This window comes from Hyla sarda, chromosome 3 (assembly GCF_029499605.1).
Source record: "Hyla sarda isolate aHylSar1 chromosome 3, aHylSar1.hap1, whole genome shotgun sequence".
Lineage (NCBI taxonomy): Eukaryota > Metazoa > Chordata > Amphibia > Anura > Hylidae > Hyla > Hyla sarda.
Genome location: NC_079191.1, coordinates 8,168,883 through 8,185,408, shown reverse-complemented (window position 1 = coordinate 8,185,408; position 16,526 = coordinate 8,168,883). Strand labels below are relative to the sequence as shown.

At 44.2% G+C, this 16,526-nt stretch overlaps 1 protein-coding gene across 1 annotated transcript; it reads left to right on the top strand.

The window, feature by feature from the left end:
* The first annotated feature begins 11,192 nt into the window (after positions 1-11,192).
* Positions 11,193-12,128, top strand: LOC130360479 (olfactory receptor 1019-like). Its single transcript, XM_056562970.1, has one exon. The coding sequence runs from the start codon at positions 11,193-11,195 to the stop codon at positions 12,126-12,128; it is 936 nt and encodes a 311-aa protein (XP_056418945.1).
* Positions 12,129-16,526: the final 4,398 nt, after the last annotated feature.

Here is a 16,526-nt window from a genome sequence, read left to right as displayed (position 1 = left end):
ACCACTCATAAGATCCTTCTCCAGCTGTCTCAGGTGTGAAGGTGTCTTCTCTAGACTATAGGTATCTTGGCCCACTCCTCATAAGATCCTGCTGAAGGTGTCTTCTCCATACTGTAGGTGTCTTGGCCCACTCCTCATAAGATCCTGCTGAAGGTGTCTTCTCCATACTGCAGGTGTCTTGGCCCACTCCTCATAAGACCCTGCTCCAGCTGTCTCAGGTGTGAAAGGGTCTTCTCCAGGCTGTAGATATTTTGGCCCACTCCTCATAAGACCCTGCTCCAGCTGTCTCAGGTGTGAAGGGGTCTTCTCCAGGCTGTAGATATTTTGGCCCACTCCTCATAAGACCCTGCTCCAGCTGTCTCAGGTGTGAAGGGGTCTTCTCCAGGCTGTAGATATTTTGGCCCACTCCTCATAAGACCCTGCTCCAGCTGTCTCAGGTGTGAAGGGGTCTTCTCCAGGCTGTAGATATTTTGGCCCACTCCTCATAAGACCCTGCTCCAGCTGTCTCAGGTGTGAAGGGGTCTTCTCCAGGCTGTAGATATTTTGGCCCACTCCTCATAAGACCCTGCTCCAGCTGTCTCAGATGTGAAGGTGTCTTCTCCAGACTGCAGGTGTCTTGGCCCACTCCTCATAAGACCCTGCTCCAGCTGTCTCAGGTGTGAAGGGGTCTTCTCCAGGCTTTAGGTATTTTGGCCCACTCCTCATAAGACCCTGCTCCAGCTGTCTCAGATGTGAAGGTGTCTTCTCCAGACTGCAGGTATCTTGGCCCACTCCTCATAAGATCCTGCTCCAGCTGTCTCAGGGGTGAAGGTATATTCTCCAGACTGCAGGTATCTTGGCCCACTCATCATAGGTTATTGCTCCAGCTGTCTCAGGGGTGAAGGTGTCTTCTCAAGATTGCAGGTATGTTGGCCCACTCCTTATAAGATCCTGCTCCAGATGTCTCAGGGGTGAAGGTATATTCTCCAGACTGCAGGTATTTTGGCCCACTCATCATAGGTTATTGCTCCAGATGTCTCAGGGGTGAAGGTATGTTCTCCAGACTGCAGATATCTTGGCCCACTCCTCATAGGTTATTGCTCCAGCTGTCTCAGGTGTGAAGGTGTCTTCTCCAGACTATAGGTATCTTGGCCCACTCCTCATAAGATCCTGCTGAAGGTGTCTTCTCCATACTGTAGGTGTCTTGGCCCACTCCTCATAGACTGCAGGTATCTTGGCCCACTCATCATAGGTTATTGCTCCAGCTGTCTCAGGGGTGAAGGTGTCTTCTCCAGACTGCAGGTATCTTGGCCCACTCCTCATAAGATCATTTTCCAGCTGTCTCAGGTGTGATGGTATATTCTCCAGACTGAAGGTATCTTGGCCCACTCCTCATAATATACAGCTGTCTCAGGTGTAAATGTGTTGAGGGTGTGATGGAATTACCTTAGGGGCAGATGGCATTAACCCCTTGTGTTCGTGACACCAGGACGTGGTTTATCATCTTCACCACCCGAAGGTATACCGCTGTCTCTTTGGCTAGGCACGCGGGCAAATAATGACTTCGATGCCAACAACGGCAGCTTTACTGAGTCAGATAGATGTAACGGTCTATACAGCTTGGCTAGGCCCATGGAGGTGACCAGTGACTTCAGAGACCACCGGGCTTGCTGGAACTTATAGTGGACTTGGACAATTTGATGCAGAACCACGCTGTCTTGATACGGAATACTTGACTGACTGTGACAGACTTCACCCCGTTTGTAGCTTACCAGGTTTTGACTTGGACCTGCGGGTCCGTGGCTGCATGGTAGACTTTAGGCCTCTTTAGGACACCAGACACTCTCTCCAGCCTTGACCTCACTGCAACTCAGCACTGAAGGGAGTGAGGAAGCTCCTTCCAGGGCTTATATGGGGGAGACTCAGGAGGGGTCCCATAGGTCACTCTGTAGGTCACATGGTCACTGGTACCTTCCCTGGTTACAATCACATGACAATAATGCTTAAAGGTATATAACAATTTATGTACATTCCTCTAGATAACATAGGCACTTAAGGGGATACATAAGACACAAGTACAGAGGGGCCCAGGGGTCATGGAATGGAGTCTGCTAACAGGGCAGCTAGGTACAGGGGTGCAACTCCTATGCTGGGCCACCACATAAAGGTGTCTTCTTCAGAGTTCAGGTTTCAGCTCCTTCCATATATGTTTTATATGACTCAGATCAGGGCTCATAGAAGACATTTCACCATAGTCCAATGTTTCACTCATTATTGGGTGTTTTTAGCTATGTGTTTTGGGTCATTATCCAGTTAGTGGACCAATGACCTTTTACTGAGTACAAAACCATTGGCTAGTCTAGTCTTGAGATGTCATTGTACCCTGTACATATTATCCCTCTACAAGTATCAGGATTATGTAGATATGTGGATGACTAAAAATTTGTTCTGCTCGTTTTTTTTTAACCCCTTAAGGACTCAGCCCATTTTGGCCTTAAGGACTCAGACAATTACATTTTTACGTTTTCATTTTTTTCTCCTCGCCTTCTAAAAATCATAACTCTTTTATATTTTCATCCACAGACTAGTATGAGGGCTTGTTTTTTGCGCGACCAGTTGTCTTTTGTAATGACATCACTCATTATATCATAAAATGTATGGCGCAACCAAAAAACCCTATTTTTGTGGGGAAATTAAAACGAAAAACGCAATTTTGCTAATTTTGGAAGGTTTTGTTTTCACGCCGTACAATTTATGGAAAAAATTACATGTGTTCTTTATTCTGAGGGTCAATACGATTAAAATGATACCCATTATTATATACTTTTATATTATTGTTGCACTTAAAAAAAATCACAAACTTTTTAACCAAATTAGTACGTTTATAATCCCTTTATTTTGATGACATCTAACTTTTTTATTTTTCCGTATAAGTGGAGGTATGGGGGCTCATTTTTTGCGCCATGATCTGTAATTTTTTTTGATACCACATTTGCATATAAAAAACTTTTAATACATTTTTTATAATTTTTTTTTTATAAAATGTATTAAAAAAGTAGGAATTTTTGACTTTTTTATTTTTTTTTCGTTCACGCCGTTCACCGTACGGGATCATTAACATTTAATTTTAAAAGTTCGGACATTTACGCACGCGGCGATACCAAATATGTCTATAAAAAATGTTTTTTACGCTTTTTGGGGGTAAAATAGGAAAAAACGGACGTTTTACTTTTTTATTGGGGGAGGGGATTTTTCACTTTTTTTTTACTTTTACATTTTTTTACATTTTCTTTTACACTTGAATAGTCCCCATAGGGGACTATTCATAGCAGTACCATGATTGCTAATACTGATCTGTTCTATGTATAGGACATAGAACAGATCAGTATTATTGGTCATCTTCTGCTCTGGTCTGCTCGATCACAGACCAGAGCAGGAGACGCCGGGAGCCGCACGGAGGAAGGAGAGGGGACCTCCGTGCGGCGTTATGAATGATCGGATCCCCGCAGCAGCGCTGCGGGCGATCCGATCGTTCATTTAAATCGCGAACTGCCGCAGATGCCGGGATCTGTATTGATCCCGGCACCTGAGGGGTTAATGGCGGCGGGTCCCTGGCTGCGATCAGCAGCCGGGATCAGCCGCGCATGACACGGGCATCGCTCCGATGCCCGCGGTTATGCTTAGGACGTAAATGTACGTCCTGGTGCGTTACGTACCACCTCACCAGGACGTACATTTACGTCCTGCGTCCTTAAGGGGTTAAAGGGGTACCCCAGTAGAAAACTTTTTTTTAAATCAACTGGTGCCAAAAAGTGATAAAAATTTGTAAATTACTTCTATTTAAAAATCTTTATCCTTCCAGCACTTATCGGCTGCTGTATGCTCCATGAGAAGTTGTGTAGTTCTTTCCAGTCTGACCACAGTGCTCTCTGCTGCCACCTCTGCTGTCCATTTTAGGAACTGTCCAGAGCAGGAGAAAATCCCCATAGCAAACCTCTCCTGCTCTGCACAGTTCCTGACATGGACAAAGGTGTCAGCAGAGAGCACTGTGGTCAGACTGGAAAGAACTACACAAATTCTCTGGAGCATACAGCAGCTGATAAGTACTGGAAGGATTTGTTTAATTTTATGGCACCAGTTGATTAAAAAACATACCTCTTTAAGTGCATATGTTTTTTTTTTTTTCTTCTGTTGTTTTGTTTTTTTCAACTTTATATGGTATTCTGAACATTTCATTATTCACACTATGGAACATTTTTATTTCCTTTCCCATCTGAAAAACGAATCGATTAATTCTAAATGCATTTTATTTATACTTGGAAGGAATTTAACGAAAATATTCAAATTTATTTGTTATAAGACAGTTTTCGTTTTAATTTTCTGCATCATTCGGATTTTTTGTCATTTCATTCTCCTCATTCATATTGACTATTCTGATTTCCTGTTTTGTCTGAATAAATGATTGAGTTTTTTCTATTTTGCATGGATCCAAATGTACAAAAAAAGAAAATTAATGAAAAACGTAAAAAAAAAAATTCAAAAAAAAATCGCATGTATCTAGTACAGTGGTCCCTCAATATACGTTGGTAATTTGTTACAAATGAACCATCGTTACTTGAATTTATCGTATGTTGAGGGATCCGTGCAATAATAAAAGGCAAAGTTATACTCACATGTCCCCGCCGCTCCGGACCGTCACCGCTGCCCTGGATCGCTGTCATCACGTCGCCGTGCACGCCACTCCTATTGGATGACGGGACGGCGTGCGTGGCGACGTGATGACGACAAAGGAGAGTGTGTAGACGATGGTCCGGAGTGGCGGGGACAGGTGAGTGACACTCACAGGGGCACATTTAACGGCTATCCGGCAGCAGCTGAAGCAGTCTGGGCTGTCGGACAGCCATTCATGAGATGGCCCCGACATACAAAAGCACAAAAGCATCGTATGTTGATGCTGCCTTCAACATACGAATGAAAACCTCCTTCCATCAGCAAGGGCATTGAAGATGAAACATGGCTGGGTCTTTCAGCATGACAATGATCCCAAACACACCACTCGGGCAATGAAGGAGTGGCTTCGTAAAAAGCATTTCAAGGTCCTGGAGTGGCCTTACAACGGCAGCTTTACTAAGTCGGACAGATGTAACAGTCTATACAGCTTGGCTAGGCCCAAGGAGGTGACCAGTGACTTCAGAGACCTTAGGGCTTGCTTCGACTTATAGTGGACTTGGACAATTTGATGCAGGACCACGCTGAGGGGCACATTTAACGGCTATCCAGCAGCAGCTGAAGCAGTCTGGGCTGCCGTATAGCCGTTTATGAGATGGCCCCCGACATACAAAAGCACAAAAGCATCGTATGTTGATGCTGCCTTCAACATACGATGGCCTCTCAGAGGCCAGCGTATGTTGAAGGCAGCATCAACATAGGATGCTGAATGATGTTGAAATGATCGCATGTCGGGGCCATCGTAAGTCGGGGGATCACTGTATTTTGGTTCGACATGTGTTACCTTTATTCTTGGCCTTTTCTAGTCTCTTCAGTTGCATAATATTCCCATTACTTTCCTCATTGTGTATAATAATAATTATTCTCAGGAGGTCACACACAATGAATAAACCCTTATATAAACCTCATATAATCCGCACTGCACATTACGTGTGGCCGAGGCTACACCAGCCTCCGCTTGTTCTACATTCCTGCCTTCATTCTACCTTTAAGTGTTTATTCTATTTTTGTTCTTTTTTACTGAATTTCTAATCTCTTAGAACATGTAAGTGAAAGGATTAGATTTCTTTTAAGTTGTATTGGCGGGGAAACTTATTTTAAAATTTCATTTTTCAGCAGTCTTGTATTTTCTGCAGACGTTGTTCATATGTTTCTTCACTCTTCTTGTACTATTTTGAGTCCATTCCTATCCAGCGCTGCTTTTCTTTTCTTTTCATGGTAATTCAATCCCATCTCTGATCTACGTATAATCCATCAGAATATTCGTGCCGACCCATAATACTCCGCTCACTACTCCATAGTAACCGGAAACCAGTGTAATCCCGGCTTTACCTTAGCAGTGACATCAATACTAGATAAGTGAATTGGTGCCTTAATGATGTTTTATGAATATTTTTGTTTTTTTTTTCTAAACAAATAAACAAAGGACATTTCTAAACCATTGCTCCTGTATCTGATAAGGGGACAGAAGGTTGTCAGAGACAGCAAGACCCTGAAGAGCAAGGGCGTAAATACTAAAGTGGCAGACCATGCTGCTGCTATGGGGCCCTATGGGGCCCAGTCCTGGTTGGTCCCATGAATTTTACTTTTGGTAAGAAACTGTGCCGAACTGCATTGTTAGCAATTAATGGACAGTATAGACCAAAAGGGTCATGGAAAGTGACTCTAAACCTTTCTGTCCTGGTGGGCAGCATCAAACTCCATAATAGGAAGCCCATTACAATATTTTCTATGTACGCCAGTGCTCAAGAGGGAATGCACAGATGGTTTGTTATCGTCTTTGCCTTTTCTTTTTCTGTATACAAGGCAGAAAACGGCCGCGGCACTTCGATCTTCTGTCCAGGTGATGAAGCTGCTGGGGCGGTGAGTTTAGGGGCTTGTATACTCCTACAGCTGGGGCTAATATGTCACATCCTATCAGAGAAAGAAAATCAGCAAAAAAAATTAAAAATTAAATTACATAAATATATTGCAATGGCAAAATACGGCCTCTGACATGTGTAATATAAAAAAAAATTGTAAATATATAAAACTAAAAAATCTATAATAAAAAACTAAATAAAATAAATAAATGATAAAATAAAAAAAAAGTCCCAAACCACTGCTTCTAACCCTAACCAGAGCTTCTAACCGGCCCCATGACATGTTCTCTTCATAAAGTCAAGCTGAATGGAAAGATGACAATGGCGGGGCTCCTGCACACTTAGTGGTGATCCATATAGCTCATTTACCATTTACTCGACTGGTCAGACCCGCACCACCACTCACCTCACGGCTCACAGACACAGTACACATTGGCCTTGCCGGGTGTTCGGCCCAGTGATTGGAGCATGAAGTGATGCATATAGTATAGTGTATACATTGCCGGTCATGTGCATGTATTTGGATAGCATCTACAATGTGCCAAGAGGACCAGGAGGTATGTGGGCGCAGTGTGCTAGTGTGATGCGGTGTGCTGGTGGGCAGCAGTGTACAGGTGGGCTGCAGTGTGCAGGTGGGCTGCAGTGTGCTGGTAGGCAGCAGTGTACAGGTGGGCTGCGGTGTGCTGGTAGGCAGCAGTGTGCTGGTGGGCTGCAGTGTGCTGGTGGGCTGCGGTGTGCAGGTGGGCTGCGGTGTGCTGGTGGGCAGCAGTGTGCTGGTGGGCTGCGGTGTGCAGGTGGGATGCGGTGTGCATGTGGGCTGGGGTGTGCTGGTGGGCTGCGGTGAGCAGGTGGGCTGCGGTGTGCTGGTGGGCTGCGGTGTGCTGGTGGGCTGCGGTGTGCAGGTGGGCTGCGGTGTGCTGGTGGGCTGCGGTGTGCAGGTGGGATGCGGTGTGCATGTGGGCTGGGGTGTGCTGGTGGGCTGCGGTGTGCTGGTGGGCTGCGGTGAGCAGGTGGGCTGCGGTGTGCTGGTGGGCTGGGGTGTGCTGGTGGGCTGCGGTGTGCAGGTGGGCTGCGGTGTGCAGGTGGGCTGCGGTGTGCTGGTGGGCTGCGGTGTGCTGGTGGGCTGCGGAGTGCAGGTGGACTGCGGTGTGCAGGTGGGCTGCGGTGTGCAGGTGGGATGCGGTGTGCATGTGGGCTGGGGTGTGCTGGTGGGCTGCGGTGTGCTGGTGGGCAGCAGTGTGCTGGTGGGCTGCGGTGTGCAGGTGGGATGCGGTGTGCATGTGGGCTGGGGTGTGCTGGTGGGCTGCGGTGAGCAGGTGGGCTGCGGTGTGCTGGTGGGCTGCGGTGTACTGGTGGGCTGCGGTGTGCTGGTGGGCTGCGGTGTGCTGGTGGGCTGTGGTGTGCAGGTGGGCTGCGGTGTGCTGGTGGGCTGTGGTGTGCTGGTGGGCTGCGGAGTGCTGGTGGGCTGCGGAGTGCTGGTGGGCTGCGGTGTGCAGGTGGGCTGCGGTGTGCAGGTGGGATGCGGTGTGCATGTGGGATGCAGTGTGCATGTGGGCTGCAGTGTGCTGGTGGGCTTCGTTGAACAGGTGGGCTGTGGTGTGCTGGTGGGCTGCGGTGTGCAGGTGGGCTGCGGTGTGCAGGTGGGATGCGGTGTGCATGTGGGCTGGGTGTGCTGGTGGGCTTCGTTGAGCAGGTGGGCTGCGGTGTGCTGGTGGGCTGCGGTGTGCTGGTGGGCTGCGGTGTGCAGGTGGGCTGTGGTGTGCTGGTGGGCTGCGGTGTGCTGGTGGGCTGCGGTGTGCAGGTGGGCTGTGGTGTGCTGGTGGGCTGCGGTGTGCAGGTGGGCTGCGGTGTGCTGGTTGGCTGCAGTGTGCTGGTGGGCTGCGGTGTGCAGGTGGGCTGCAGTGTGCTGGTGGGCTGCAGTGTGCAGGTGGGCTGCGGTGTGCTGGTGGGCTGCAGTATTGTGATGTGATGAGACTCACATAGTTGGAGAGAGTCAGTGTGAGTAACAGAGAAGGAAAAACACAGTATTAGTATATAAGTAGGTCAGCACTTCCATTGGGAGTGGCCCACGTGGTGGATCAGGTCAAGAAACTGTATATAAAGTCCCAGCACCCACCAAGTATATTCAGGAATAAAGAGCTTTATTGCATATCCTTCAAATCAAACAGGACGCATTTCGGCAATAGCCTTCCTCTGTTGTCTACAGAATGCCGAAACGTTTCCTGTTTGATCTGAAGGATATGCAATAAAGCTCCTTATTCCTGAATATACTTGATGGGTGCTGGGACTTTATTTACATGGCTTCTGTATTAGTCTGGATCAGTTGGTCATGACTACTCTGTTCAGAGTTAGTTTAGAGCAGAGTTTCTGATTGGTTAGCCTCTCTTTAACAACCCCTGGCTTTTGCAGTATGATGTGTATGATATCATATGTGCATTTGTTTCAAGCCTTCGTTGTACATTTTCTAGTGCCTTGTTCCAGTGTAATTTGCTCCTAGTTTTTCTTGGATCATTGTTGTTGAGTAATTTTTTTGGTACTGGAAAGTTTGTACTGTTGAGTTTATCCTTTTGTCTGGCTGCTGATTTATTTTCTGGATCAGCTGATCACAACTGCTCATCCCAAGGGCTAGTTTACAGAGGAATTCCTGATTTGTTAGACTCTTATTTAAAGTGTAAGTCCTCCCGCTAATTCTACAAAGATTGGGACTTAGAGTTGCGCTCGCACTTGGCTAAGACAACCACACAAAGCCTAGAAAATTCTGTGCAAGATTCCTGTTCATCAGAAAAGGGCTTGTGCATAGAATTCTATGGGCATCAAATGGTTGTCTCAGCAACTGTACCTCCCAGCATGAGCTGGACTTACTCTGGACTTACACTTTCACCATCAATGGCTTTTGCAATATGATGCGGATTATAGTTTATGTTGTTTGTGTCCATTGTTCTTTGTGTTTTATAATACTTTGTTCAAGCCTAGTTTTGTTCTAGTATCTCCGTCTGGTTCTGGTTGTGCTGTAAAGTTGTTGCTTTTGTCTGTTATTTTGAGGCAATTGCTATGCAATTGTCTGGTAGCTGTTTTCTCTGGATCAGATAGTCATAACTGCTCAGCCCAAGCTAGTTTAGAGTACAGTTCATGATTGGTTAGATCAATGGCTTTTGCATAAGATGTGGATTATAGTGGCATTTGTGTTTGTGTCTGTAACACTCACGTTTCCGAAGACAGGAACACCGGTGGATGTGAATCCGCTGGACCTGTGTAGCAGATGATTTGGACCGTACAAGGGAGCGGAGTCTAAGGTGCCGCTGCAAAGCGAGATGGACTTGCTGCGGCAGGCGGCACCCAGGTCGCTACCCCTGGCACAGCTAAACCAAACAGGCGGCTGAGGAAATGAGAGGCACAGTAGGGATAAGGCAGCTCATAGGCAGGATAGCAGAAGGTCAGGGCAGGCGGCACAGTAGTGTAGTAAGGAAGTAGCAGGAGGTCAGTAGGCAGGCGGCAGAGGAGCAAGGTAAGGTCACAGAGTAGAGGATCAGATACACGGCAAGGCAACTCCCTAGGGGATGGGGACACGCGTACCGGAGCAGAGAGACAGAGGCAGGGGCAGGAGAAGCACCCGGTGAGTGAAGGACTGGGATTAGCATGGGAATGCTAGCCCCACTGGCAGCAGCAGGTAATGGGACCATGCCCTCGTGGCCAGGTTGTACGGCCAGAGTGCATACGATAATGTCAATTGTTCTTTCTGTTTTCTAAAACTTTGTTCAAGTTTAGTTTTGTTCCAGTTTCTCCAGTTGGCTCTTCCATGTGTAATCTTTGTATCTGTGTGTTGCTACTGTGGGACTCTATTTACCTTTGTTCCTGTGATTTAGTTTTCTGGGATTTAGTCCTATTCTTGTCTTTAAACCATTGGATCAGCTTGTTTGTAGACCAGGGTTAACAAAGGAACATTTTCAGAGGTATTGAAGATTGGTGGTGTGTGGTCTTAGCTTTAGAGTTTAGGTAAAGTTCCAGGAAAAGATCAGGGATATCTGATCATGTTTAGTTTTATACTGTAGAATTCTGCTTCAGTTCCTGATTGCAGTCTACATCATCATTCATTAGTGCCATAATCCATTCCATCATCATCACATTATTTTCTACCCCTCAGCATTGCCAGTAAGTTATACAACTGGGCCCTACTGGGGGTGGAATTTGGTAGGGAAGTGGAAACCACAGTAGGAGACCAGGAAAAGTGACTGCAATGGGCAAAGAACAATTCTCCCTTCTTGTGGCAGATTTACCATGAAAAAAGAGTTAATCACTAGGATTCCCAGCAGGAGTCCCTTTCTGACCTGTTAATAGTCATGAGACCTTTTTAACAAGCACAGTGGCATCTCTAATCTTAGAATCTATGTCTGTTCTAAAATCACTCAGGTCTTACAACTAAGTGAAGTGGTGTATTAAGTTGTTGTGTTTGTAATCTAGACTCTAAAATGCGACCCCGTTACTTTCACCCTTAACAGATCCCACACATACTAATAGGACTTACAATAAATAATGTCAAATGATGCGAAATTGCTCATTGTTTCTCTAAAAGTTCTTACTAAAAACATTATTTTTATTATAATTTTAGCTAAAAATCTTCCCAAGATGGAGCCCATGAACCAAACCATCATAACAGAATTCATTCTTCTTGGATTTACCACGAATATGCAGATAAATAGCGCCCTTTTTTTCTTATTTTTAGTCATCTACATAGTAACGACTGTTGGAAACAGCCTTATCATCTGCATGGTCATCATTAACCCTAAGTTGCACAAACCCATGTACTTTTTCCTCTGCATGCTCTCCATTCTTGACCTGGGTTACTCATCCACTGTTTTGCCAAAATTATTAATGGATCTCCTCTCTAAGGAGAGAACAATTCCGGCCATTGGTTGTGTCATCCAGATTTACGTCATCCTCCTCGTGGAGGGATGTGAGTGTCAGCTCCTTGCAGTGATGGCTTATGACCGATACATCGCCATATGCCGACCTCTCCACTACTCTATTCTCATGCGATGGAGCATTTGTTATAGGCTTGTTTCTGGTGTATTTTTCTTAAGCTTCATGCTTTGTATTTTTCCATCGATTTTTAATCCACTTACTATATGCCACAACAGGATCAACCATTTCATGTGCGAGATGTTGGCTTTCATCAAACTAGCATGTGAGAACATTTCGTCCAGCGAACTTAACATATTTTCCATCAGTTTTGTCACTCTTCTCCTTCCTCTTATGTTGATCTTATTGTCTTATGCTTCTATTATATCTTCTGTACTAAAGATTCGCTCCACTGGAAGGTCTAAGGCTTTTTCCACCTGTACGTCCCATCTGGCGGTGGTGGCTTTGTACTTTGGGACGGTCATGTTGATGTACTTTGGCCCCTCATCCATGTACTCCACAGATCAGGAGAAGTATAGCTCCATTTTTTATGTTATTGTGTCTCCGATGTTGAACCCTCTCATCTACAGTCTCAATAACAGGGATGTTAAAGACTCAATCAAAATGTTCCTCACAAACTTCACACAAAGGTGTTCACTCTAGAAAATAATTCCTAGACATCTAAACAAATAGGGAGAAGCCTAACTTCTGCAGCAGATAGACAATGTTGGATAGAGTATGCTCCCATTTCTTACAGGTCCATCCATCAAATATGGCCACGCCCCCTCAATGCAAATTTATGGGAGGGGGCGTGGTGGAAGTTTTTGGAAAACTTGACAGTGGCGGAACCCCCGCAATCAGACATCTTATCCCCTATCCTTTGGAAAGGGGATGAGATGTCTAGGGACGGAGTACCCCTTTAAATCTTCCAATTGCCCTGATCTACACAAAGAGACTTCCTCGAGTACATGTAACACAAAATACAAACTAGAATTGCCTGTACTAACATTTTGGATGGTATTGAATTTGGTAGGATTGCTTTATTTATTTTTGTTTAATTGATAACAAAACCTAAGTGTAAACTGGATCTGCTTTTGGATGAATGAACAAGTGCTTAATGTCTTTCACAATGTCTATGGCAAACTAAAATAGTCCGAATGACATAACAATTTTATCACCAAAAAAAAAAAATACTCTTAGTATGGAGTTTACGATTGACTATTGAGAACATTCTTCACCTCGTGTCCTTACCAGGGTATTTTAAAACTTCTACATTGATAGACATTTCAAAGGGAAGTACAAGATATTCCAACTTGTCATGTTGTGATAGGAATCCACCTCTAGCTCATCTCATGAACAGTTCCCAACTTGTACACATACATTTTTTGCATTTGTCCCAAATACAAAAAGTGTCTTTGTTACAACGAACCAGCCCTTAGGCCCCATACCAAGTTTTATGGACTAATAACTTTGTCTACAAAATTTTTTATGCTTCTCTCTTAAATTAAATATTGTCATCTATCATTGGGCACAAACCTTCCTTATGTCTTTTAGTGTTGAGCAGCATAGGCCATATTCGAATTCGCGAATATTCGCGAATATATGGACGAATATTCGTCATATATTCGCGAATATTCGCATATTCGTTATATTCTCGTTTTATTTTCGCATATGCGAATATTCGCGTATGCGAAAATTAACATATGTGAATATTGGCATATACAAAATTAACACGCGCGTAAATTCGCATATGCGAAAAGTAGCATATGCTAATTTTCGCATATGCGAATTTTCGTATATGCGAATTTTCGCGCGTCAGTCTCACACAGTAGTATTACAGCCTTCTTTACACCACACAAGCTGGAAGCAGAGAGGGATGATCACTGTGATGTGTACTGTGAAGAAAAAAAAAAAAAAAAAAAACGAATATTCGTAATTACGAATATATAGCGCTATATTCGCGAAATTCGCGAATTCGCGAATATGCGATATTCGCGAATAATATTCGAATTGCGAATATTCGCGAGCAACACTAATGTCTTTTTATGGGGCAGAGTTTTGTCTGTCCAATAGATATAAGGCCATCTGGAATTGAACACTTTCCTTTGGACAAGCAACATGTATACGGCTCTATGTATAACATCTTTGGTTGGACTATCAGTTGACCATCCATCGATATCTTGAGCAATATTTTGGTTGAAGCATCAACTGTTCCATCCCTATTGACTCATAAATGACACTTTTCCACTATTACATTGGATTCGAAAGATTTCATCGGTTTCTGGACTAGATCAACCTTTGGTCCTAAGTGAGAAGGGATTTCTATAAAGGCTGTGCTTTTTGGTGAGATGTTCATCCACATCTTGATAATTGACTAATTGACTTCTGATTTTTGTTTGACTTCAATGACTCTGGAATTCATTCTCATGTACCTTCTCTTAATAGGTTTTGTTACAGGTGTGTGTCTGACTCCTCGTCTGTGTGGTTTGTGTGGATGACTGGATTGTAATGATGATGAGGACTATGCAAACATATGTTAAAAGATAAAAAAAAAACTAAAAATAAATTATATGTATTTTGCTGCTATTAAATAAAAATATAAAACAAGTCATAAAGAACTGCTTTATATTCGACAAAGTCAAAAATAATGATAAAGATGTCTCTATTTTATTATGTGATCTTAGCTCCAGAAAAACCTATAGTAGATACTAGAGTTGAGTGAACTTTTAAAAAGTTCAGTTTGCCGGACTCGCCGGACTTTTTGAAAATAGCAAGTTCGATTTGGCTCAAGTAGACTGGCAATGAAATAAGCCCCTGAACACATTTATAACACTGCCTAACAGCTGTAAACCCCTGTCTAACATTGTTAGGAATGTATTCAAGTAGTTTTAAAGTGTTTTTAATGCTCAGTTATGGCGACATGGGGTAACCAATGGTACTATTACAGCTCACCCTTTTTAGGCTTATTCACACCAAAATAAAGTGCATTAAGTATCCCTGGTTGTCAGTAGAAACCTGCCACTTTTATTATGCACACAGAGGCATGGGAAGACTCTGTGGCTTTATCCCGATGTGCCAAAAAGTATCCCTTTTTTGGGAGTAGTAACAGAATTAGTGTTCTAAAAAAGTGAAGACTGAAGGAAAAATAGCTCTTCTATGAAAACCTGAAAAAATTAGCCCTTTTCTGGGCATGATGGGTTGTGTATGTGGAGGCCTCGCTGGAAGTACAGTGATGGTGGATTGGTGTTTGTAGTATCCAGCATACAGCAGGTGGTGAGGTAGAGTTGTCTGTAGCCAGCAGAGAGCAGGCAGTAGTGGACTAGGTATACTTCTACCCAGGCTTTGTGATACTTTAGGTGCTGATGTAGAGGCCTAATTTCTAGATTTGGACCCTGCCTGTACCTCACTTTCTCTCCGCAGAGACTGCACTGTGCCTGCTTTCCTGCATATGGTAACATAGTAAAGAATTTCCACATGGCAGGATATCGTAAATAGCTAGGTTCATCAACACCCGATTGTGCCGCTGTTCGTGAACGTTTCTTTCTCAAGCCTTCAGATCCAGCATCAGTGTCACCGTAATTTTCTCCTGGGCTGCTCATACCAGAAGGCCCGCTGACATCCTCCTCTTTAAACACCTCTTCATCATCCCCACCACTCCTCTCAGTTAGCATTTCTGATGTGTCATTGTGGTCTCCTCGTTCCTCCACATCCACCATGATGCCTTCCAGAATCCCCACCACAACTACCAGTCCCACTAGTGCTGTGCCCGACCACTGCAGCCCCTTCCTCCACCTCAGCAACAAGCTCCAAAGGCTGACCATGACCAAGCTCCTCCTCATGGCTAGTGCTATCCTGCTGCGTAGCAGTAGGGGAGAGTAAAGACAGAGATGAGGAAACAGACCCTCTAGGACAATTCCTTTACCAGATATATTTTTTTTAGGGTTGTTTTATCTTTTTTGGGTGATTTTTCACCAACCTACTTGTAAACTTTAAGTTTTAATGCTTTGAACATACTGTAAGGCAAGTTTAATAAAACCAAAATTAAAAAATACAGTCGCTTTAGAAGCTCAATGTGTTTGGAATGCACAGACTTTTTTAGTATAATGTATGTTTTTGTGTACACAACTAGAAAGATAAACAGTGTGTGTGTGTGCGGAAAAATATGAAATTTAACTAAACTGTGTTAACAGGCCAGATGCCAGATACATATCGGAGATGTGTGCCAGAGATGACAGCACAATGAATACTAAAGATGTTTGAAGAACAATATAAAATGCAAAAGACCTGTATTAACACTACAGGCTAGACACATACAGTATAATTTTAACACGCTTTTTGGGTGGCAGGGGAGACAGCACAGTGAGTACTGAAGGTGTTTGTGGAAAAATATTAAATACACCACAACCAAATAACACTACAGGCTAGATACGTGTAATTTCAACATGCTTTTTGGATGGTACAGATCACTGCACCTCACTGGCTACTGTAGCTGGTTCAGCAACACAAATCACTACTGTCACAGGCCCTATAGGCATATATAGGTGCCACTTTAATAAGCTTTGTGAGTGAGTGGAACAAATCAATGTACCTCAATGGAGCTGGTTTAGGAACACTATTTAATTCAGGTATATGCAGGCTTGAAAATGACTTTGGATTTGTGGTAGCAAAAGATGAGCCCTTCAGAGGCTGTCATTAGAATCCCCCTTATATGCTGTATTGGTGTATAGGAGCCCCCATAGGATGTTTGTATGGGGATTAAAACCTGTTCACTCACATACACACACACACACACGGTCTCTATTTCTAATCACTGACTGTCCCTATTACTTCAATCTTTCTAATCTGTATCTCTCTTTATATGAACACTAGCTGTCCCTATTACTGCCTCTCCTGCTCTCTTCAGCAGCACTGTGGCTCTGAACAATGTGGGTGACGTCAGTGCTCTTTTATCTGTGTCCCTGGCTGTGTCCTATTGGCTTTCGTGCTGATTGACACATGAAAGCAGCCAATCACATGATAGACCTTGGTTGAGTCATAGTTCGAAGATGTAGTTGTTACGCC

Coding starts and splice junctions, on each gene's coding strand:
- LOC130360479 (XM_056562970.1), top strand. CDS start 11,193: ATGGAGCCCATGAACCAAACCATCATAACAGAATTCATTCTTCTTGGA.